Source organism: Pelodiscus sinensis, chromosome 1 (genome assembly GCF_049634645.1).
Source record: "Pelodiscus sinensis isolate JC-2024 chromosome 1, ASM4963464v1, whole genome shotgun sequence".
NCBI lineage: Eukaryota > Metazoa > Chordata > Testudines > Trionychidae > Pelodiscus > Pelodiscus sinensis.
Genome location: NC_134711.1, coordinates 2,545,162 through 2,570,243, shown reverse-complemented (window position 1 = coordinate 2,570,243; position 25,082 = coordinate 2,545,162). Strand labels below are relative to the sequence as shown.

At 52.1% G+C, this 25,082-nt stretch overlaps 1 protein-coding gene across 4 annotated transcripts in view; it reads right to left on the bottom strand.

The window, feature by feature from the left end:
- LOC102453769 (uncharacterized) overlaps positions 1 to 25,082 on the bottom strand; it is a 32,669-nt gene that overhangs the window by 4,913 nt on the left and 2,674 nt on the right. Inside the window, exons 1-8 of one of the 4 annotated variants that reach the window (XM_075924839.1) lie at positions 19,845 to 20,166; positions 17,209 to 17,301; positions 16,283 to 16,380; positions 12,387 to 12,538; positions 11,208 to 11,300; positions 8,781 to 8,915; positions 7,347 to 7,507; positions 2,406 to 2,521 (exon numbers count right to left, since the gene is read on the bottom strand). In XM_075924839.1, coding sequence (XP_075780954.1) covers positions 2,406 to 2,521; positions 7,347 to 7,507; positions 8,781 to 8,915; positions 11,208 to 11,300; positions 12,387 to 12,538; positions 16,283 to 16,380; positions 17,209 to 17,301; positions 19,845 to 19,847 — 851 coding nt within the window. In that variant the 5' untranslated portion in view covers positions 19,848 to 20,166. Of the gene's footprint in view, positions 1 to 2,405; positions 2,522 to 7,346; positions 7,508 to 8,780; positions 8,916 to 11,207; positions 11,301 to 12,386; positions 12,539 to 16,282; positions 16,381 to 17,208; positions 17,302 to 19,844; positions 20,167 to 25,082 lie in introns of those variants that run through there. The other 3 variants (XM_075924835.1, XM_075924858.1, XM_075924847.1) reach the window with 3 other exon arrangements.

Here is a 25,082-nt window from a genome sequence, read left to right as displayed (position 1 = left end):
ACTGCTAGGTTGGCAGAATTCTTCCATCCATCTAGCTACCGCCTCTGGGAAGGTGGATCTACTACGAGGGAGGAAAAATCCCCTCCCATTGCTGTATTGCAGCACTCGGCAATCTTTGGCAGGCAACCCGTCAGAGTAAGCTGATGGCGGGCCAGGAGACATTTTATTTGTTCGCTGTCCGTGGGCACGGCCCTCTGCAGCTTCCAGTGGCCCTGGTTCACTGATCCTGGCCGATGGGAGCTGCAGGAAGCGGTTCGTGGCCCACTAGCACATTACTCTGATGTGGGTTGCTGACCCATACTGTAAGGAGTATTGTAAGTGCCGATACAGAACCCCTGTCCCATGTCTATTGTGGACATATCCCTAAGTAGGAAAACCATGGTAATCCAAGTTAGGGTTTGGCTGGACCACAGGGTTAATAACCATTACTGCAAGAAATTCTAGCCAGTTTGACAGACAAGCTGTGACAGGAACATCCCGGGCATCTGTCTGTGCGCACTTATGAATTCCAGTTGGATTTTCTATTATGGGGCTATTTGCTGCATCAGAGCTCACGTTAAAAGGCAGAGGAGCGGGCATCTCCTTTAATGGGACACATTTTAAAGACCATCAACAGTGAAAGAACTTGTCCTAGCAGGTATCAGAAGGGTACATGTGTAGTCTGTATCCATTTGGGCATCAGCTTTTGAAATCTGCGTCTTTAAGGTGTCATAAGACAACTCCTTGTTTTTGCCACAGCAGGACAATGGAGGCGCCTTGAAAGGAGTATTGATTTGCTAATGACTTACCAGATCCACGCATTCTGAATCCAGGGGTGCATGGAGGTAAACTTAACACAGCTGGGGCTCACTGCGGTTCATGACCAAACCCCTGTTTTAAGACAGGGCGTGGCAGAGGGAGCCCAGAAGCAGAAGAATGGGCAACAGGAGGGGAGTGCAGAAGAATCTGGGATTCCTTGAAAGACACTGTGTAAAGCCCTAAGGGCTCAGGAAGAGTGAAGAAACTGAGGCAGGTTCTTGCATGCAGGTATCTGTTGTTTCTCATGGATCCATATTTCTCTTGAACACTCTAATGAAATGCAAAGTGGGGTGTGTTTTGCAACTCCTTTGCAGTGCCTGTGTGTTACTTGCTTAAGGCATGTCTACACTGCAAAATTAAATCAACTTCAGTTTGGCTGACCTACCGCTACGGCCAAATCAGCACACTCTGCACTCCTGTTGGTGGTGCACGTCCTCACTGGGAGCGTTTGCACCCAGGTAAGTGGCACATTGCGGGGTGCTGACAGGCAATGCCTCCACGGACACTGTGGCGAGCTAACTACGTTGTCCTAGGTGCTATGTCTCACACAGAGGTGGCATGATTAGGTCAGCGTGGTGGTGGGCGACTTACATTGGCAGGACCAATGTTACTGTGTAGACACTTACAAAGCTTGGTTGGTGCAAGCTGCCTTACTCTGACCTAACTGTAGTGTAGCCCAGGCCTCAGACTCCACGTGGTCCCTTGACAGAGAAGCCACAAACCTCAGCCACGGTGGAACTCTGGGAGCAAGCCGCTGCTACTGGGGAGTTTGGGGAGGGCAGTGCCAACCTCAGGGCCCAGGGACCCACCCTGCCAAAAGGGGGGTAAGACCTGTAGTGATACCTAGAGGCCCAAAGCCTGAGACAGCACCTACATTTCATCCAGCCCTTGCAAGCCAAGAGCCTGCGGGACCAAGGTTTGGATGCAATTCCAGGAAGTCATCTAGGGGTGTAACACGACATTTAGGGTATGTCTACACTACTACCCTAGTTCGAACTAGGGTGGTTAATGTAGGCAACCGGAGTTGCAAATGAAGCCCGGGATTTGAATTTCCCGGGCTTCATTTGCATCTTGCCGGGCGCCGTCATTTTTAAATCCCCGCTGGTTCGGACTCCGTGCCCGCGGCTACACGTGGCACGGACTAGGCAGTTCGGATTAGGCTTCCTAGGTGTACCGGTAGTTCGGAATTCAAATTCAAATTCAAATCCCGGGCTTCATTTGCAACTCCGGTTGCCTACATTAACCACCCTAGTTCGAACTAGGGTGGTAGTGTAGACATACCCATAGTCAGGGCTTAAGCTGTGCACCATCCACAACACTGTGCTCCTCTCTCCTGTGAGGGAACGGGGCTTGGTTTCACTACACACTCTGCCTCAGTGACTACCTTGATTAGTTCGGGGAGATAAGAAAATCACATAGCAAGGGATGTTGCTGCAGTCACCAACATTCATCCCAGTCTAGAACTGGCTGTTAGATGTCTAGCTCCCAGTATTTAGGCATCAAAGTGCCCTGAGGAGAGGGGAATGGAGAACAAGACCACGTGAGAGGGAAACAATGGGTTAGAGACCTTTCCTAGCAGGAAGAAGAGAAACAAGCATTTCACTTACTGGTCATCTTTATAACTAACATCTTTGACAGTCCCCACTTTCGCCCCTTCCTCCATGGGACATTCAAGCTTTCTATACACTGGCTCCGTAGTGAATCCATAGTTAATCCAACCGAGCTGTCAAAGAGAAGAGCCAAGAGTATCCATAAAATGTGTAACGATTTCACTTGATCCAAACCCTAAGGACTGCTTTGAACACAGTTTCTGGAAAGAAAGTGTACTTTAGATTCCTGTGGTTTTGGATGGCTTTTCTCAGATAAACTCATTAGTTTGCTCTTGTTGAATAAGACACTCATGCTGTACATCTGTGGTCTCCAACCTTTTTAACCACAAGATCATTTTTTCAATGCATGTGCAATGTAAGATCTACCTCAAACCCAAACACCCTTGCCCCACTTCCTTCCCACCCCTGCTCCACCCCTTCTCTGATGCCTCGCCCTGCTCACTCCATCCTCACTCACTTGCACCAGGCTGGCCTAGGGGATTGGAGTGCAGGCTCTGGTCTTGGGCCAAGGGGTTTAGAATGTGGGAGGGGCTCTGGTCTTAGCCCAGGGTGGGGGATTGGGGTCCAGGTGGGTTTGCAAGGTGCAAGCTCTGGGAAGGACTTTGGGTGCAGAGGGATTCATGTCTGGGGCTAGGACAGGGGTTCAGGAAGCAGGCTCTGTCTGGGCACCGTTTAAATGAGATGACTTCCGGGTGGTGGAGCAGAGGGGTTAAGGCAGACTTAGAATCATAGAACACTGGAACTGGAAGGGACCTCGAGAGGTCATCGAGTCCAGTCCCCTGCCCTCACGGCAGGACCCAGCACAGTCTAGACCATCTCTGAGAGATGTCTATCTAATCTGCTCTTAAATATCTCCAGAGATGGAGATACTCCTGCCCTGGCCCTACACCACTCCTGAAAACAGCTGGCATGTACAGCAATGGCTCCATGGTGCCATGTGCTGCCCCTCATCTTCAGGCACGGTTCCCGATTACTGATCACTGGGAGCTGCAGGGGCGGTCATGTGGAGACCCCCTGCTCTGCCTCTCTCAGGGGCTGCAGGGACACGCCAGCCACTTCCAGGAGCAGCCATCACCCCGGGGATAATGACCCCAGCCAGGGCAGGTTCGGCACCTGAGAACTCACTGCTCAAAGAATTTAGGCGTAAGAGAGCAAGGAAAATGATGAAATGCACGGACCAGTCAACCCCCAAACTAACCCATGTTGCAAGCCGTAAAAGAACTAACAACCCCACACGTATGTGTTGGGTCGGGAGAGGAGGGAAGGGGGGGGGGGAAGAGAGAATGACAGACACGCACCGTGTGTGCAATTGACAGATTTCCATCGCTAAGCTCCCTCCACCCCCTTCTCTCTGTGTGGAGATAGGGTACAAAGGGGGGGAGAGAGGAGGGACACCTTGACATCAGCTCCCCCTTCTCCCTCCCACAGAAGGCTCCGGGGGGGGGAGGGGCAGCTCCAAGGCAGAGGGCAGGAGCAGCAGGACAGTGGCGGGAGGGCAGCTGAAGTGCCTGCACTTGAGAGCTTCCTGGCCAAAGCAGTCAGGATCCCCACTCAGAGACTCCAAGATCTCCCGGTAGATCCCGATCGACTGGCTGGTGACCACTGCTGTACATGGTACTCTACAGAATTAGACAAAATAGGCCTGAAGTTCCCCTATAACGGACAGTGTGGATGCCGGCGCATGATGTCAGATGATGACATGTGAATTGCTCTCTTTTCCCTCCAGCACATTTTCCCCAGATGGGAACTGGTCCGCAAGGGGAGCCAATTTAAAAACCAGAGGCAGCAGCGTGGGGTGGCAGCAACCCCGTCCATGGGAGGGGCTGAGCTCCTGGACACAGCGTCAGCCAGAACTGAGCTGGGCTGTCTGCCCGCCTGGCTCCTAATACACTTTAAATGTACAGCCGCAGCAGGAGTAGGTCCTGGACCCAGTGCAAGCCAGGACTGTGCCGGGCTGCTGGCCAGCCTGCTAAAAATGTACTGGAAAGGGGGTAATGTGTGTATTCCATAGCACTGACCTATAAGCTTTTGCTTATCGGTTAATCGACTACACTATTACATCCCTAGTGCCTACCTACAGTGCCCATCATCAGAGCAACTGAGCATGGAATCAGGCTGCTCCAATGTGAGACCAGTTCTAGAGGAGCTGAGATCCACACCAGGAACGAGGGGCCTTGGCAGAGCAGGGCTGGGGTAGCTCGCTAGCCCAGGCCCAAGTGGCAAAGCTCCCTTGAAGCATGTGCATGTGCGTGGGAGGGCGGGGGATGGCGGCACAAAAGCTGGGATCCAGCGTACTGCCTCATAGCTGGTTTGTCAGGGACGCGGTGAAGTACACAGGTAGGGTTTGACTGCAGAACAGCGTGGAGGCCCCAGTGTGGAGCCCACAGACCGCACTGGGCAAATCGCCTTGAACGTGCTCAGATGAGACTTTGGGGAGTAGAGGGCAGAAGCCCCGAACACAGACCCGTCACTTACCCTGAGCTCGCTAATCACTATCACAGCTTGGTCAGACCCTCTAGGCCGGGGGCACCAGCCAGTCGACGGGGATCTACTGGTCGATCTTGGAGCCTGTGACAGGTGAGCGTGACTGGTTTGGCCAGGCGGCTCTCAAGGGCTGGCACTTCATCTGCCTGTCTCAGCACTGCTGTGCTGCTCCTGCCCTCTGCCTTGGAGCTGCCTCCCACCCCTGGGAGCCTCCTGCTTGCTGTGCAGGGCAGGGGAAGGATGGAGGGGGCTGATGTCAGGGTGCCCTTCCCCCCACCCTGTATCCCATCTCCACAGAGCGGGGGTGGGGGGATGGAGGGAGTTTGCTGGCTGCTTTTGGCAGTGGTGCAGGCCCAGAGCAGGGGAGAGCCTGCCTTAGCCCTATTACCCAGAAGCCACCTGTGGTAAGCGATGCCCAGCTGGAGCTTGCATTCCGAACCCCGGCCCCAGTCATGAACCCCTCCTGCACCCCAAACCCTTGCCCTAGCCCTGAGTCCCTCCCGCACCCAATCTCCCTCCTAGAGCCTGCACCCTTCTGCACTTCAGCTCTGTGCCCCAGGCTTAGCTAAGAACCCCTCCCACACTCCAAAACCTTTAGCCCAAGGTCAGCGTCCGCATCACCCTCCCCTGCAGCCCAGCCCTCTGCCCCCAGCCTGATAAAAGTCAGTGAGGGTGAGGGAGAGAGGGAGGGAAGAAGAAAGGAGTGAGTGGGGCGGGGCAAGGTTGTTTGGGTTTGAGGCAGATCCTGGATTGCACTTAAATTCAAAAAGTGATTTCATGCTTTAAAAGGCTGGAGCCCCCTGCTCTAGGAGTCCTCTCAGCTGAAAGTGTTCCAGACACACAAAATACTGGAGTTTTCAGAAGTCAAGTGACTTCAAGTGAGCTGGGAGAAAACGGTGCTGCGATCCCATGAAACATACAGCTTTTAGATCTTAGCTACAGCAGAGAATCCGCCAGGGTTTCCAGGCCAACCTCAGACACACGTAGAAGGTAATCAAGTGGTTAATCCTCTTCCTAAGGGGAACTTTATTAACTAAGCAGACACTTCCGGAATGCAAAGCTCTTCAAAATCCCCTTCAGAAACGAAAGCCAAACTCTAACTTCTGTTCCTTTAGCACACCAGAGGTCCTGGGCTGCGAGCAACACTTCAATTTGGGCAGAGCAAGTGAACCGAAGTCAGCAGAACAAATGACACAAGGATCACAGCCCCTCTCTGGAGGCTCCCACATTTTCTCACAGGGAAGCACTTTCGTATTAGGGCTAGAGAGGAACTTCTGTGGGGACAGGACAAGTCCCGGGCTGCTTAATGGCACCGAAGGGTGGTCGCACTCAGAAAAGTACCTTCCACTGAAAGCTCTTGGTACAGCACCCAGCCGAACTGACCTGAGCCCCTGGGCTTTACTGTAAACCAGGCAACAAAGAACAACACCATGAAATAATAATCCGCACTGCACTCTTCTCTAGCCCCTGGAAAAAATGCCCGACTGTGAGAGCTGAAGAGCTCCCTCGATGTACCTTAGCCAAAGGAGAGCAACAGGGAGATGGATTCCCGCCCACCTCCCAGTTGTTTGCTGGGTTACCAGTGAGGCTACAAAGAGCAGAAGACGTTCAGTGCTTAGCTAGGGTTTCTAGCACTAGCTTTTGGGGAGAAAATAAAAAAATCCTCTATTGGCTTGTAAACAACACACACTGGCTCCTCCCTCACAGCATGAGGCCTGCACAGCACTTACCCCTCCAGATCCTTCTGCAGCAGGGGACTCTCCTTCTGAGGACTGGCTTGTGATCACAGCCAAGTTTACACCAAACATGCCCTGCTCTGCTTTCCGTCACACTTGTCACTCCAGCCGCCCACTGCTTCCATTACAGGGATGGAAGCACAAAAGCAGAAGAGCCACACACAGAACACACGAGGTTCCTAGACAATTCCCTCAGGCCACTTGCAGAGGCCATGAAGCAGCTGCACAGGACGCAGACGTGCTTTCAGGCTTGAGAGAAGAGTCTCCCGAGGCTTTTTGGACGAGTTAAGTGTTCACCAACTGGGCTACAAGGCCACTTGACGCCTCAGAGATGTTTAGCTGCTGTTGCAGGAGACCAATGTGAGAACCACTGAACTCTACACACCACAGCTCTCCAGGCTAGCTGGCTGTGAGGAGCAGTGCCTCAAGAGGCATTTTAAGGTACCGTTTCAAAACCAATTACACTAGCACGGGCCAAGTCTATAGATCCCTGCAGCTAGTCTGTGTACTGCATTATGGATGGACGCATATAGCTAGGCAGCCCTGGCCAGTCTGGCAGTAAGACAGATAGTGGCTAGGCACAGCATGGCACAGGGAGGTGGCCTCAGACATACAAATCGAAATAGGACTCAGCAGTGCCCCGTGCTGTACTGAACTGGGAACTGCCACGTGACGCTACCCCAGGCCTCCATGCAAGCGGGTACAGAGGGACCATTACCTCTTTCAGTTCCTCTTCACGCGCCACTTCACACCCCTCAGCCCATTTCCTTCCTGCTCCTCCCAGTGGAGGGGGAGAGTTCCTCTTCTCAAGCCCAGAGCTGTTCTTGTTCCCTCCGCCATCGGGGAAGCAGGGAGGCTGGGTCTGGTCTGCAGAGGGCTCTAGACAAAAGAGCAACAAAGGAATGTTAGTCAGACGCTGCCGCCAATGCAGTCTGGGCTCCAGCCTTTCAGCTCTCTTTCTCTTTGGAAAAAGAAACGCGGAAAAGGCAGCAGCGTCCCCTGAGCAACAGCTGGCTGGCTCAGGAATCGGCTTTCACAGAGCTGGGAGCTCAGCCAGCCTCCCATTCCACCAGCACCAGGCTGGTCACTCCACGTTTCCTTTGGCATCACCACAATCTATCCGCTACTGCCTGCAGGCACGGGGTGCCTGAGACCACATGCCCACTGGCTGGCCACAGTATGTGAAATCACACTGCCCACCTGCTGCATACTGCTCATGTCTCTAGCTACATAGCGCACTTCCGGCCCGTCAGCCGTACAAACACAGGCCTCTCACCCCAGAGGCAAAACCGCTCTCTATCTGGTGATGGCAGGTTGCTTCCTGCTTCTTTTTGCACCATCATTTGAATCGAGCCTGCAGCTTCTCCAGCCCCTTTGCTCTTCCTTCATCTTCCATGTGAACTCCCTGCCCCCGTGCCCCAGCAGTAACGAACTTGGTTCAAATCCCTCCTCAGCACTCCCTTCTAGCAAGACTAACCTATGCAATGCATGCTGGCACTCACCTTGTGCAGTATGTCCAGCCACAGAGAAGAGACAGAACTGGGCTGGGAACAGTACGAAGGGGACTCTTCACTGAGGTAGCTGGACACAGGCAGACTCTGTGGTTCCCCCTGACTTCAGCATCCAGACTGTGTGACACAGTTTGTGCTGCTGGGTGTCATCACAGCCCTCCTGAGAGCCTGGCCTGGACCAGGCAGTCATGCAAAGACCTGCTGTCTGTTCTAGTGGCATCCAAAAATCCTGTCACCCAAGGCCTCTCGCGGCTGACTTGTTTTGTCTGTAAGCAATTTGGGGCATTTTGCATGGCACCTGCTGCAGGCACATAAACATCTTTGCAGCACGTCAGCATGTAAAACAGTCTCCCAACACAGAGCGGCAGCCTACCATTTGCAGTCAGGTGCTGCTGATAACGTGCTAGGAGCTGTCCAGACCCACACTGCCTGCCTGAAGAACTTATGACCTGGCACTTATAAAGCTAGGCCAGCATCATCAATCCCATTTTACAGGTCAGGCAAATGAGGCAGAGCACACAGAGAGTCAGCAGCTGAGTCATGAATAGAGCCCCAGGCCCATACAATTACAAACAGATGCAGTTAGCACCAGCACACAGCCTTCTCCCACCCAGCGACTGTGCCTTATCCGTGCGACTTACCTTCCGTTTGTGTGCTCTTGGCAAGGGACTGCATCTGCCTCTGACTAATTATCTCAGATGGAGCTTTTGAGTTGTCCCTCTGCTCTCTCTTGTCACTTGACGCTACAGCCAGCTTAGCCACTGGCGGTGGATCTCCTGTGGAAAGTTAGCAGTATAGGCTCTCTTTTGAAAGAGGCACTAATGAGGCATGAAAACTGACTGGATAAGAAAGGAATCAGTGGACAGGATTCAGTCCTAGCTCTGTCAGGGATAAGATCCCCCCACCAAGCCACACTCCCCATGCAGGGATGGTATCAGACTGGAAACCAATCATCTTTTACTGTTAGGTGATTACTAGTCAGACAATATTAGACTGCAGCTGTTCACTCCTTGTTCTAGAGCAGGGGTGGGCAATTATTTTAGACGGGGGGCCACTTCACTAATTTTTTAAGTGGCCTCAGGCCGCCCAGAAGGGGAGGGGCCAGGATACTTCCTGCTCCCCCTCCCAAAGACCCTGATTGGCATGGAGGTGGGGGAGCACATGAAGCCTTTGCCCTCATGCTCCCCCCCAGCCTAGAGAGAACTGCCAGCTGTTCCGAACAACTGGCAGCTCCCTCTAGGCACCCGCCACCTTGCAGGGCAGGAGGAGAATTTGAGAGCTTCCTCCCACCCCCCAGGCCAATCAGGGTCTGGGGGCAGGAGGAGCACACAAAGTCTCTTGCTCCCTGCCCCCGCCCTACAAGGGGTGCCCGGTGCTTGCAGGGCAGGAGCAGGACCAGGGAGCGAGAGATTTCACTCCCCTCCTGCTCCCAGGCCCTGATTGGCCTGGGGATGGGGGAGTGGCTGGATCCACCCACTTGGCGGGCCAGATCCAGCTCGCGGAGGCCCCTTTGCCCATCCTGTTCTAGTGCCAGGTACCACCATAAGCCATTCCCCTCACTCTCTAGGAGAAATTCAACTGTCCGGTACTTTTAGAATTGTGTTTCCATCCCCACCCCTTAGGCATGGCCCAGGAAAGTTGGACACATCTAGTCCTCACAGCTTTTCCTCACACATCAATCCCTCCAGCCCTGTCTCCAGTTTCTCTGTACTCTGAATGGCCTCTAACTGATCTGTGCATCTTTCTGGGACTGAGCGGTGTTCACAGAGGAAGGGGGACAGCTGTACATTTCTCCTGGATGCTCTGGCAATGGGCACTGGCAGCATTCACAAATTAAGCCCCCTGCCTTTTCTGACCCCTCTTCCTTTATTAATTAAGCCCCCCACCTTTTCTGACCCCTCTTCACAGCCCATGCTTGAGACCTGGGAAAGGGTCAGCACACAGTCATTTGGAAACTGAGAAGCAGCCAGGATACCAAGTGGCCAGATCACTGTATCTGCCGTTCAGCATCAATCTCAACTTCTACATGATTTTTAAACTCAGGCAGGATGGTCGTTGCTAGCTTGTCTCTGTCCAGGGACAATTCCTGAGTCCACTGTTTCGGACAATGCGGAAATGCAGTTTCCCTATGTGGTCTTATTCATACCTTACCAACGCTAGGCACATTTCAAAGCAGCCTAGTTGCTTGCAGAAGAACACACTTACTACTCTGCTCTAAATGCACCCCTTGGCTGTGTCTACATTGGCACGATCTTGCGCCAAAGCAGCCGCTTTTGCGCAAAAACATGCTGCCTGTCTACACTGGCAGGGAGTTCTTGCACAAGAACACTGACGTTCTAGTGTGTGAAATCAGTGCTTCTTGCGCAAGAACTATGATGCTCCCGCTCAGGAATAAGCCCTCGTGCGCAACTGTTCTTGTGCAAGAGGCCAGTGTAGATAGGCAACATGAATTCCTTGCGCAAGAAAGCCCGATGGCTAAAATGGCCATCAGAGCTTTCTTGCGCAAGAGAGCGTCTACACTGGCACGGATGCTTTTGCGCAAAACCACATGCCAGTGTGGATGCTCTCTTGCACCAATACTTTTAACAGAAAATCTTTTCCGTAAAAAGTATTTGCGCAAAATCATGCCAGTGTAGATGCAGCTCTCTTGTTCCAGCTTGGAAGTTTGATAATCTCCAATTTTAACACCAAGGAGTCCTGTGGCACCTTAAAGACTAACAGATTTGTTTGGGCATAAGCTTTTGTTGGCAAAAATCCACTTCACCTGTCAGAGGCATCTGATGAAGTGGGTCTTTGCCTGTAAAAGCTCATGCACAAATAAATGGTAGTCTTTAAGGTGTCAAAGGACTCCTTGTTGTTTTTGCGCATACAGACTAACAGGGCCATCCCTCTGATAATTTTAACAAGTTTCCGCAAGAGAATCCAGCATACTGAAAGCTCCTGTACAGAAAAGCAGACCTGGAATATTTTTACCCAGTACAGAGGTTCTGGTTCTTGGAGAAGGTCTTCAGGCAGAACCATCCCTTAGATCGTCAGGCATCTGGGTGGGTATCCGTGTGTTTATTTACCTTGGGCATGTTCTGTTGAGCTAGGCTGGTAAACAAAGGCTCTCGGATTCTTCACGGGATGTGGGTGAGCTTTAGCATCTTTGAGGTCTTGATCTAAGAGAAATGAAGGAAAACAGGCACAAGAAGCAAACCATAAAGCGCAGGCACTCAAAGGCCACAGAGATGGTCAGAGTAAAGGGTTTTGAATAGAACAGAATCATATTTTTCTAAATCAAGGAGTTATGCCAGTCCCGGGCTCCCCAAGCACACAGCTCTTCTATGGTCCATGGCCCTTCTGTTCTTCCATCCCTATGCTGCTCTACCAATCTATCCCACCACTCCTGAGCCCTTAGCTAGAACATCCTCTACTGTTTGACGGCTGGGATTCTACTCAGACCCAGTACACTGGACAGTTGGACTGAAATGTGCTAATCTCACGCGATGTGTGGGAAGGTGATTACCAAGTGGGAATATGCTGGAGGCTGAAATCAGCACAGTATAAAACAGCACTGAAGGCAGGGGGCTTGTGTGTGTCTCTGATGCAGAAGTCATCTGTAAGTGCCAATTATTCAAATGTGCTCTGTGCTAGCCCATCAGATTGGCGGGGAGCTGGCCAAATTCATGGATATACAATTTGTATATTATTTTTAAACTGTCTCCATACAAATACGAGCTCTTTTAACACTGGCTTCAAGCAGAGGGGCTTTCGGGGAAGGAGAGCGCCCTACAGGCCATGGCTGACAGAATCACAGTACTTTGCTCTGCTGCACCCTCTGTGGGAAGCAAGGTGCAGGACTGATGGCCTCACAAGGTATGTCGACACTGGAGCCATGGAGGGAGTTGCTGGCACTGGCAGACATCCCTGTGCCAGCTGTGATGCACTAGTTGAAGTACCATGCCAGGAGCATGAAGGGCTAGCCAGCTGAATGTGTACACAGGGCTTCAGACAGGCAGTTAGCTCCAGCTCCACCATACGTTCAGAGTCCCTGCCAGCTCTTCCGCTTCCCCTCTCAAATACGCTGCACTGGGAAGACAACGCCAAGTGACTACAGCACAAGTGATCGGTTTTCCAGGCCAGTCAGAATACAAGCCAGTAATGGCAACCTGCCCTCGCAGCTGGCAGATGGTCTCTGATAGTCTCAAACAGGCCCTCAACGGCACCCTAGCACCTCATCTTCAGGATACTTCTGAGGACGTTACCTATCAGAGTTCCCTCAAAATCCTCAAACAGAGGGTTCTTCTGGTCCACTTGTCCGCTTGCCACCTTTCTCCTCGGTGCCTGATGATGGATCTCGCCCTCAGCAGGGGCTCTGGACACTTGGGAGTGGGTGAAAGCAATATTCGTCCATGAACTGTAGAGATGAAAGGTCTAATGAGGAAAATAAAGGGCCACATGCATGCAGAAGACGTCTTCCCCCCACCTCCCGGGGTTAAAATCCAAACCTAAGCTATTTGTGATGTCTGCAAGCCAGTCAGGAAACCTGTGATCTCCTTACTGTGTTTTGCACAGATTAAGAAGATATTTGAACTAGAAAGGAGGGGGAGGGAATCAACTATCTGGATTTTGCGGCCATGTAAAAAAATCTAAAACTGTTGGCCATGTACTGATAATTTGGAACACAAGCATCTGATGTTCCTTCAAAGAGAAGCTTTCTCTATTTGGTGCTGTGATGCTGTCGTCCAACCCACATACTGACTGAGTGCTAGTTTGCCATGCAACATTTCATATATCTTATGGTGCAGTCCTTGCACCATCTCCAGCTGATCCCCACTCAGCCCCTTGAAAAAGGCTGGGTTTATGGCTCTGTCAGTTCCCACAGCTCCCCAGAGAACTGTTGTGATAACTGGACCTTCACACTTACCCTAATTGTGAGTTCTATGGTAAAAAGGTTAATGAACATTTACAGAGTGGGTAAGAAAATGGAGGAACTAGAATGCCTGGTGCAGGAAATGAAACCAGTTACTACAGGGATATCAGAAATAGGGATGTTAAATATCGGTTAACTGAATAATCGAGTAACCTCATGAATCCTTATTGGTTAGCTGACTATTCTATAATACCCGGGGGCAGGGCTGGCAGCCAGTGAACTCCGGCCTCATTCCTGAGGGGCAGCAGTGCGGGTACCAAACAGGAGCTGGATCAGAGGCAGCAGTGCGGGTACCAAACAGGAGCTGGTCCGCCAGGGGAGCCAGTTTAAAAACCAGCTCCCCTTGTGGACTGGCTGCCTGTTGTCCGGTGCTGCTGCCTCTGATAAAGAGGCAGTAGTGGGGGGTGGCAGCAGCCCCTGTCTAGGGGACATCTGAGCTCCCGGACCCGGCACAAGCCGGAACTGAGCTTAGCTGCCTGCCCATGCAGCTCCTAATACACTTCAAATGTAGAGCCATAGCAGGGGTAGGTCCTGGACCAAGCATGAGCCAGGACTGAGCCGGACTGCCTGCCTGCCGGCTCCTAATACATTTTAAATGCAGAGCTGCAGCGGGGTAGGTCCCAGACCCGTCACAAGCCAGGAGTGAGCTGGGCTCCTGGCCAGCTTGCTAAGAAAACTACTTGGGGGATGGGGCGGGAGTGCATGTAGTCTACAGCATTAACCTATACGCTTTTGCTTATCAGTTAATCGGTTAATTGACCACACTATTACATCCCTAATCAAAAACATGGTGGAATGTAGTCACAATGGGAGGACATGGAAGGCCATGTGCTGATCAGGAAAGACAGAAATAAAGATAAAGGTGGCAGAGTGACAGGGCATATTAATGATAAGGAGAACTGTAAAAAAATTAGAAGTGATGGAATGATAAGAGTCTATTTGGCTCAAAGTCACTTTAGTAAACAAAGCTACCAGTGGCTCCTGGGATACTGCTGGGGGGATGCTACAGACCGCCAGGATCTGAAAGACACCTTGTTAATATTTTAATGAAATAAATACTATCGGGAATTGTGTGATTGTGGGAGACTAATTTCCCAGAAACAGACTGGAGGACCAGTGTTACTAATTGCAGTAGGGCCCAGATTTTCCTGGATGCGAGAGCTGACAGATGTCTTCACCGATCAGTGATCCAAACAAGAGGTGATCCCATTTTGGATTTGGTATTGTTGAGTAGTGAGGACCTCCCAGAAGAACTAGGTGTAGGGGACAACCCTGGTTCGAGTGAGCATGAGCCAATTCAGTTTAAGGTAAATGGAAGGATAAACAGCTGCATCTAGGGTCCTTGATTGCAAAGGGGTAAATTAAAAAAAAATAAGGGAATTAGTTCAGGAAGTGGACTGGACTGAGGATCTCAAAGATCTGAATGTGGAGGCGGACTGGAATTACTTTAAGTCAAGGGTGGAAAACCTCAGGGTTGGGGGCTGCATGTGGTCCCCAGCTTGTTTGGATCCATCCCCTGAGGTTCAGGGCTCCCCTCAAGTACTGGGGAGCCCACAATGGTGCCCCCGCCAAGGCCCCCCAAGGCTCTGCTGTGTAAGGAAAATATGGGGAGTATCTTTCTCCTTCTCAGTCAGGGACCACGTCAGTGAAGGTTTTTTTTCCCCTGTTTCTCACTTGTGTGTGGCACTCCCCTGACAGATCTGTCTGTGGTCAGTGGTCCCTGACCCAAAAAAGATTTTCCACTCCTGCTTTAAGTCAAAGTTGCAGAAACTCTGCCGGCATCCCATGCAAGGGGAAGAAATTGTAGGGAAGGACTGCAGTCCAAGCATCTCAAACTGGTGATTAAGAGAAAGCAGAAAGCCTACAAGGAATGGAAGATGGGAGGCGTCAACAAACAATGCTACTTTTTGGAGGTCAGAAAGCACTGGCCCTGACTCCGAGGGGTTCCCACCAGCCACCCACTGAACAACTATTTGGAGGACTCCGCCAATCTGCTTCTCTCCCTCCCAGCACCTCCTGCCTGAACCCAATCAGCTGTTCAAAGGCAGGCAGGAAGGAGATGAGGAGCAGGAGTGGGAAAACATAGAGCAAAGGTGGGCTGAGCCTAGGGAGGAGGTGAGGCAGGTGTGGGAAGGGTGTGGAGTGTGGGCAGGAAGATGCAGAGCAAGGGTGGGGCCTCAGGGCGGAGAATGGGTAGAGCACTCCTGGAGAACACTGAAAGTCGGCCCCTCTGTCAAAAAGTGTAGGGGTGAAGTGAGAACTGCCAAAGGCCAAATAGTCATACCTTGCAAAGAAAATTAAAACCAATAGCAAAAGGTCGTACACTAGAGCTAAATAAATAAAAAGAAAACAAGGAAAGAAGTGGGACCACTGAGGATGGGGTGGAGATTAAAGGCAATCTAGGCCTGGTCCAACATGTAAACAAATATTTTGCCTTAGCTTTCAGTAAGGCTGATGAAAAGCTCAGGCTGTGTCTAGACTACAGGGTTTTTTGAAAATAGTGGCCATTTTTTGAGAAACAAAAAAAAAAATTCACCTGCATCTAGACTGTCACTGCGTTCTTTCGAAATTAAATTGAAAGAACGTGGAGGTTTTTTTGACAGCGGTTAGGAGCGGTCTGAGGCCGGCTGCAGCAGCTGGCACCCTAGGCGGGGTGGCACAATTGGTGCCCCTACCTGCACGGCTGTCGATGGTTGTGATGTCATCATGGGGCGCCCGGGCCAGCGGCACCCTAGGCAGCTGCCTAGCTCGCCTAGGCTCACGGGCCACCCCTGACAGTGGTAAACCTCATTTTATGAGGAAGAATGCCTTTTTTTGAAAGAGCTCTTTCAAGAAAAGGTGTTCTTGAACGCAAACAGGGCTTTTTCGAAAGAGAACATCCAGATTGCCTGGGTGCTCACTTTTGAAAAAGCGGATCGCTTTTTCCAAAAAAGTTGTGGCTGTCTAGATGATCTCTCTCAAAAGAAGCTTTTTCAAAAGATTCTTTCAAAAAAGTTCTTTTGAAAGAAGCGTGTAATCTAGATGTACCCTCAGCGGCAGAGCTCCTAAAGAGCCTAAGGACGTTTAATGACGTTTGTCATGGTACTAGGCAGGCTGAAATCGCCGTACACCAAACTCCAGCTCTGGTTTAAAACTACTTAATATTGGCCAGTCAGTGGGTCGTTTTAACACCTCTGATTCTTTGGGCCCATATTGTTCATCTAATATAACACAACAGAGCAGACCTACCCCTCCTTCTGGGGAACGCCTGCTCCAGCCCCCTGATGGCTTTGCTGCTTCTTACAGCCCTCCTCTTCCTGACTGCACAAGGACTCGGTAGCACCAGCCTTGGGAAAGATGCAGGATGTTAGGGTAACCCAAGAGTTTGCATCACAAGGTGAAGACACCAATATAAAACAAGGCGCGCCTTTGAGCTACGTTGCTGGCTGGAGTCACAGGCAAGGAAAGAACATCCAACACATCCGTGATGAGACTAGAAGCCACAAGACAGCCCATATCACTGCTCCAAAAGTTCAGAAAATTGATCTCATGGCCTTAGGTGGCATTGGACCTGGGAAAGCGGAGTTCTGCTTCTTGCTCACTGTAATACTTGAGCAAAGAACTTCCTTCACCATGCACTAGTTCCCCAATCTATAACGGAGCAGATAGTCCTCACTCGCTGGTATCTTGAGAGGTTCAGTGTCTGTGAAGCGTTTTGATGAGCTTGAATTTACTATGGCCAAATCCTCTGCCTCTGACTGTCCCTTCAAAATCCTCTCCATTCCCCAGTCTCTATAAGAATGGTGGGCAGCATCACCATCCTCCCCTTCATTCAGGCTCATAACTTTGGAGTTTCTTTTCTCTCCCCTCTCCTTTCCCCATGGATACAAGTCACAGCCAAATCTTGCCATCTCTTCCTCCATAACCTCTCTAGCTCTACAGCTAAAGAACTCATGTCCAGGCTTTTACTTCCCATACCAACCTCCTCTTCTTCTCTAGCCTCCCTGCCACCTACTTCACGTTCTCCAGTCCACAAAAGCTCACTGTGCTTTATACCCTTGTTTCTTTAAAATCACTGAAGTAACCCCTTATGCTTGGGGTTCCAAATAATTCATGAATGAAAGACTTCCTCACTGAGCCCTAATTAAAGTCCAGCACTGCAACTAAAATCTTACCAAGAGTTCTGCCCCTGCTAGCCCTCCATATGGCTTCTCCTCGCAACTGGAAGAAGAAGAACTGTCCCAAGGACTGCTCAGTGCATCAGTGTCCTGAAATACAGAAGGAGGTGTCAAAAGTCAGAGCCCTCTCTACTCTCACATTTTGATTTCCTAACGTGTCTGTGCAGTTTCATCTGGATATGGTGTTCTTATTTAGCTGCTGCCCTCTACTATCGCTTAGTGATGCTGCGTTCCATCACAGAGGCAGCTGGGTTTCAACGTGTGGAAGTCATGCAACAATTGCTATTTTGATGGTCCATAACGTTCTTTGAAATCCTCCTGCATGAAAACGGCCATATTGGATGTCAAAGACATAAAACCATAGTGAAGGCCGACCAATAAGCTATTAAACCTGCAATATTCAAGATGATTTTAATCATTTCAAGTATGCTTTGCAAGGGTGGCAAGTACATTATATAGTTCATACTCTCACCAGAACGGGTCTTTCGCTAACAAATAAACAATCTGGTTTAATGATCAATTACACATGAAAGTAAAAGGTGCGGAGTTGAAATGTGAAAACATGACTGATGTGAATATTAGTCTATGATGTTTTATGCTTGCAAGTCTTGATTATCTAGCTAGAAGGCCAACTATGCATTGCTAATTACATTCTATCTTCCACTAGGCATGATGAAAGATGCTGTCATTATGTACAATGTGGAAGAGAAATCACCATGATAATTCATGAAAACCGGAAGGAAAGTTTGAGGTTGGCGTCAGCAGCTGTATTGAAAAGGTTCCTCCTTACTCAACCATGCTTCTCCCATGTATCTGAGTCACGCTGTAGTTACTCAATCTGCTAACACAAACTGCTTTTCGAACTACAAAAATGCAGCTATGGCCGAGAGAGGTGGATTCTGGTCTACCTTGCGCATCCCACACAAAGCTGTCAGCTGAGAGCCTGTCAGGGAGGGCCCATCCCCGTGGTGCTTACTGCAAAATCTTCATCACTAGTGAGGAGGTGATCTACGTGTTTAGATTTGTTGAGTTGCTGCTTTGACAAAGAGCCAGGAGCTCTCGGACTGATGTTCAGTCGCGGAATGGATGGGATTTGTTGCGACTTCTCACTTAAACAGAATGGGCCCATGAAGGCTGCCATCATCAGTACTAATGAGGTCAGAGGCACATGAACACAGTAGTGATGCATGGAGGGAGAGGGAGGACATAAAGCATCACATGCCTGCCCCCCACTCTGAGGGCAGGAAGGGCAAGGGGCCAGCAAACAGCAGGGCCAGAGCTGCTGCTCTTCCAGCCATACAGCCTAGCTGATGCACTCTTCCAGGCAGCTTCCACTCACAATCTGGGAAAGGACAGAATCATAGAAACACAGAATACTAGAATTGAAAGGGACCTCGAGAGATTATCAAATCCAGTCCCCTGCCCTCACAGCAGGACCAAGCACCGTCTAGACCATCCCTGACAGGTGTCTGTCTAACCTACTCTTAAATATCTCCAGCAATGGAGATTACACAACCCTCCTAGGCAATTGATTCCAGTGCTTAACCACTCTGACAGGTAGGAAGCTTTTCCTAATCTCCAACCTAAACCTCCCCTGCTGCAGTTTAAGCCCATTGCTTCTTGTCCTATCCTCAGAGGCCAAGGAGGACAATTTTACCCCCTCTTCCCTGTGACACCCTTTTAAATACCCGAAAACCTCTATCATGTCCCCTCTCAGTCTTCTCTTTTCCAAACTAAACAAGCCCAATTCCTTCAGCCTTCCCTCATAGGTCATGTTTTCTAGACCTTTAATCATTCTTGTTGCGCTTCTCTGGACCTTCTCCAATTTCTCCACATCTTTCTTGAAATGCAGTGCCCAGAACTGGACACAATTCTCCAATAGCTCCAACAGAGATGGAGATGTTGCCCACAACAGAGCCCCCTCCCCTACCAGGTAATGGGATGGGGAGAGGAGGGCAGGGTTTTAAGATTTATAGTGCCCTATGGGACGGGGACAGGAGGCAGCTACTCCAAGTGGGGTAGATAGGAGAAGTGCACTTAGGGCTGTGGGGTAGGGATGTAAAATCCTGTTTCATCGGTTAGGTTAAGTGATTCAATAAGAGAGGTCGCAGCCTCTGCCTTATTCTCTTTTTCCAAATTTAGCTGCTACCATTTCCTAAGAAGGATTGGTTATTTCAGATTAAGGATTTTGGACAAGACATTACTGTGCACAAAACTTTGTGAGCAGAGTCCCTCTCCCCAGATAGCCTCTCTCCTGCTTTTCCCCGTAACCCTGAATCCACTGCAGACTCCCCTAGAACCATGAAAAGGCCCAGGACAAAGGGGCTAGGCCTATATCGGACTAAGAGTTTTCACTAGAAAACAGGCAACATTTGGATTTATTCTGGATTTTACTGTGATTATTTCGATCTGCTTGGACCCCAGCTAATGGGGAAGAATCGGAATCAGAAAACAAACCCCATGCCTAATCATAAGAGCGCTGCACCATCACCCCCACAGGGCAAAGATCCAGGAAGGGAGCTGGGGGTCCCCGCTTTGCGGTGCCTGTTTTAAAGGCTCAGATGAAAGCGTTCCCCCCTGCATAGGAAAAGTTCATAAATCAAGACTGCGGAGGTTAATCCTGGGGCACGTACCATGTGGCAGGCCTGGCCTCGTTTTCCTCCCAGGAAGTCTCTGGTAGCTGCCCAGGAGAGCAGAAGAGCATGGAGCAGGGATTGTACTGGGCCACTGATGGGGACAGGGGATGATAACCAGGGTCTTGCACAGGAGGAAGCACCTGCAGCAAGGAAATTGGGGCGGGGGAAGGGGGAGGAGAGCTGAGGCTGAGAGCCTGGGGTACCAAAAGGGCAAAAGCAGGGAGTTGGGAGGCCTAGGGGTCTGCGCTGTGGGCTGGGGTGGGGGAGGTGCTGGAGCTACCTAGGGCAATAAGCAGTAAAGAGATTGGTGTGGGGGGGGGGGGGGACAGAGCTGCCTGTGGGGGGAGGGGCCTGTCTGTGGGGTGGTGAGGGGAGGGGCTAGAGTTGGGGGGGAAGGGGCCTGTCTGTGGGGAGGGGAGGGGCTGGAGTTGGGGGGGAAGGGGCCTGTCTGTGGGGAGGGGAGGGGCTGGAGTTGGGGGGGGAAGGGGCCTGTCTGTGGGGTGGTGAGGGGAGGGGCTGGAGTTGGGGGAAGGGCCTGTCTGTGGGGAGGGGCTGGAGTTGGGGGGGAAGGGGCTTGTCTGTGGGGTGGTGAGGGGAGGGGCTGGAGTTGGGGGGAAGGGCCTGTCTGTGGGGAGGGGAGGGGCTGGAGTTGGGGGGGGAAGGGGCCTGTCTGTGGGGTGGGGAGGGGCTGGAGTTGGGGGAGGGGCCTGTCTGTGGGGTGGGGAGGGGCTGGAGTTGGGGGGAGCGGCCTGTCTGTGGGGTGGGGTGGGGAGGGGCTGGAGTTGGGGGGGGAAGGGGCCTGTCTGTGGGGAGGGGAGGGGCTGGAGTTGGGGGGGAAGGGGCCTGTCTGTGGGGTGGGGAGGGGCTGGAGTTGGGGGGGAAGGGGCCTGTCTGTGGGGTGGGGAGGGGCTGGAGTTGGGGGGAGGGGCCTGTCTGTGGGGAGGGGAGGGGCTGGAGTTGGGGGGGGAGGGGCCTGTCTGTGGGGAGGGGAGGGGCTGGAGTTGGGGGGGGAAGGGGCCTGTCTGTGGGGAGGGGAGGGGCTGGAGTTGGGGGGGGAAGGGGCCTGTCTGTGGGGAGGGGAGGGGCTGGAGTTGGGGGGGGAAGGGGCCTGTCTGTGGGGTGGGGAGGGGCTGGAGTTGGGGGGGGAAGGGGCCTGTCTGTGGGGAGGGGAGGGGCTGGAGTTGGGGGGAGGGGCCTGTCTGTGGGGTGGGGAGGGGCTGGAGTTGGGGGGGGAAGGGGCCTGTCTGTGGGGAGGGGAGGGGCTGGAGTTGGGGGGGAGGGGCCTGTCTGGGGGAGACGGGGCTGTCTAGGGGGCGGGGCCTGGCGGTCTGGCGCTTTCGGGCCCCGCGGCCTATGGGGGTGGGCGGGGCATTTGGCGCTGAGGGGCGGGGCCGGGTTGTCCTTGTCGCCGCTGGCTGGGGGGCGGGGCTGGCAGGTAACGGCCGCGCGAAGCTGCCGGCCGCGCCCAACGGCTACACGCGCTCGCGGCAGGCGGGCCCCACTGACCAACCCCCAACGGCCAGTCGCTGGGTTGGGGGAGGGGGCGGAGCGAGCTCAGCAGGCGAGCCAATGGGAGCGAAGGAAAGCGGAGGGGCGGGGCCAGGCGTTAAAGGGACCGCAGGACCCTCGCCGGCGGCCCAGAGATATCGGGGGAGGCCAATCCCTCCGCCTCCCCTTGCGGCGCTGAGCGGGGGCCCAAGTGCATTGTGGGTACGCGGCTCCGCATTGGGCGGGGCCTGAGAAAGGAGCAGTTTCCTAGGACAGAGGGGGCGGGGTGCAGAGCTAGGAGGGAGGGGCCAGAACGGGGGAGCAGGGCTAGGAGGGCGGGGCCAGAATGGGGGGGGAGCAGGGCTAGGAGGGCGGGGCCAGAATGGGGGGGGAGCAGGGCTAGGAGGGCGGGACCACAATGGGGGGGGAGCAGGGCTAGGAGGGAGGGGCCAGAACGGGGGGGGGGAAGCAGGGCTAGGAGGGAGGGGCCAGAACGGGGGGGGGGAAGCAGGGCTAGGAGGGAGGGGCCAGAACGGGGGGGGGGAGCAGGGCTAGGAGGGCGGGGCCACAATGGGGGGGGGAGCAGGGCTAGGAGGAAGGGGCCAGAACGGGGGGGGGCAGGGATAAGAGGGAGGGGCCAGAACGGGGGGGGGAGCAGGGCTAGGATGGAGGGGCCAGAACGGGGGGGGGAGTGGTGGTGCAGGGCTAGGAGGGAGGGGCCAGAACGGGGGGGGGGAGCAGGGCTAGGATGGAGGGGCCAGAACGGGGGGGGGGGGGAGTGGTGGTGCAGGGCTAGGAGGGAGGGGCCAGAACGGGGGGGGGAGGAGCAGGGCTAGGAGGGAGGGGCCAGAACGGGGGGAGGAGCAGGGCTAGGAGGAAGGGGCCAGAACGGGGGGGGGGGGTGCAGGGCTAGGAGGGAGGGGCCAGAACGGGGGGAGGAGCAGGGCTAGGAGGAAGGGGCCAGAACGGGGGAGGGGGTGCAGGGCTAGCAGGGAGGGGGCCCAGCCTGAGGACTTGGGGGCCACTGCAGCCTGGCTCCCTCAGCACAGCCTAGCTCACTGGGCTGCGGAAGCAGCTACTAGCAATAGCAGGTTGTTATCCTCTCTGGCCGGGAAGTGGATGGGGGTGTGCACACTTCCCCCAGCATGTGCAACAGCACTGACCTTTGCAGAGCCCATCCCCCCCCATGCTAGATTGACATGAGGCCTGGAACTATGGTGCCTCCTCTGTGATGTGGGGCAGGCCCAGCACCAGGGGAGCTGTCCTCAAGAAATTGTCATGCTTGAACTGCGTGTTAAGTCCGTGCCCCACAGAAGTCAGTGGGGATGTTACCATTAACTGATGTCAGCTTAGACTCCAAGTCCAGAATCTACATACCCCAGGGCTGTGTCTACACTGGCAAGTTATTCCGGAAAATCAGCCACTTTTCCGAAAAACTTGCCAGCTGTCTACACTGGCCACTTGAATTTCCGGAAAAGCACTGACGATCTAATGTAAAATCATCAGTGCTTTTCCGGAAAAACTATGCTGCTCCCGTTCGGGCAAAAGTCTTTTTCCGGAAAACTGTTCCGGAAAAGGGCCAGTGTAGACAGCACAGTAGTGTTTGCCGCAAAAAAGCCCCGATCGCCAAAATGACGATCGGGGCTTTTTTGCGGAAAAGCGCGTCTAGATTGGCCACGGACGCTTTTCTGGAAAAAGTGCTTTTCCGGAAAAGTGTCCTGCCAATCTAGATGCGCTTTTCTGAAAATGCTTTTAACGGAAAACTTTTCCATTAAAAGCATTTCCGGAAAATCATGCCAGTGTAGACATAGCCCAGGTGTCAATAACCAGATAAACTAGAATAGGGGGCCAACTAGAAGTTGGACTGCCAATCAGGACCAAAATCAGAAAAGGGATATGCCATAGGCAACACTCTTCATGAAGTGAACTATTTTTAGTCCCGTCACAGACCCCCAACCAGGTTGGCTACATGTATGCATGGTATATATGTACCCCTAGACTAATGGCTATATCAGAGGTCTCCAGACCTGTAGGCCAGGGGTGGGGAACCTAAGACCTGGGGGCCAGATGCAGCTCCCGGCTTGCCTGGATCTGGCCCGAGGCTCAGGGCTCCCTCCAGTATTGGGAGAGTGGGTGGTTGGGTTTTTTTTTTTTGGTTCCTCAGTTGCGTGCAGCCCCCGCTATATCTGTGGGACAGTGGCACTGACCCAAAAAAGGTTCCCCACCCCTGCTCCAGACCTTGTAACTTTTAATTCATTACTCCTAGGTGTAGAAGCATTTCATTTTCATTGTTTGATATTGCTAAACCTGTTTCCCTGTGCACACCCAAACTGACAACAAAATTTCCATCGCTAATAAAAGAAATATACAGCTAGCCAATGGATGAAAAATGCGCTTGAGAACTTGCTATGGTCAAGATCCAATGATTTAGAATTTGGAATGCGGCTCGTTACTAATGGACTAGCATAGGAACAGTAAACCGGTGTGACTTAGAGATGTTTAGTTGATAGGTTTTGACATGATGTTGACAATTTGTGTTTTAACAGTTTGTAAAGCTTTTTGAATATTAACATCACTTGTCATAAGTCTGATCCGCCACCCCACTAATTTTCCACTGCTTACATGCCTCTTCGTGCCAACAAACTCAATAAACATGTCACTGCTTTATTAAATAATCACAATAATAAACAAATACTAGACACTTCAGAGTCATTAAATCAAGATTAAAATGTTCTGTCTAGTTCAACCACAAGTTATTGGTCCAGATACAGGAATCACAGCATGAAATTCTGCAGCCATGTCAGATTAGCGGTCTTGTCTGGTGTTAAAATCTGTGATTCTCAGAATGCATTGCATCACCCCCATTTGACAATTGAGGAAATGTTAAGGAGAAGTGACACAGCACGTCAAGGGCAGAGCGAGGAACAGAACTCAGCCATGTCACCCAGCCAATAGCTATGTTAAATCCAACCTTTGAAAAAGCTGTGCTGAAACTCTGTGACTGTGTCAGTCTAATATTTCTAACATCTCTATGGGGGAACGAGAAACACGCAGCTTGTGCACGAGGCCTTTTCTTTGTGTGTCTAGCTCACATCTGGAATGGGTCTGATGACTACATTCATTGACACAGTCCTGTTGGAACAGCTCAGGTACTGTCAGAGATCCCCAGGCTAAATCCCAGCCTTTTATCAAATAGCATTCCTGGTCGGCCTTGCCAATGCAGGTGAAGCAGATAAAATCAAGTAAATGAATATTTCACATTTCTCTGGAACCTTTTGCCGTCAGATATTTACAAGTGACTGACAACAGCGGCTTGGTGTGGAAACACTGTCCAGACAACCTAACTATAGCTGCTACTACAATGCCAGCAGGAAGAATGGGGGAACACCATCTTGAAATCACTTCTCCCTGCTCTGGAATTTGAAACTGGCTTTCCTCGAAGCTGGTGACTGGAGGCGCTTAAGATATATCTATACTTGCACCCTAGTTCGAACCAGGGATGCAAATGTAGGCATTCGAAATAGACGATGAGGCGGGGATTTAAATATCCCGCGTTTCATTAGCATTGATCTCGCCGGCGCGTTACTCCGATCAACAGCTGTTTCGAAAGTGAAAGTGCGCGCCGGGACGCATTAGTTCGAACCAAACCCCTTGGTTTGAACTAATGTTACTCCTCAAAAAATGAGGAGTTCGAACCAAGGAGTTTGGTTCGAACTAACGCGTCCCGGCGCGCACTTTCACTTTCGA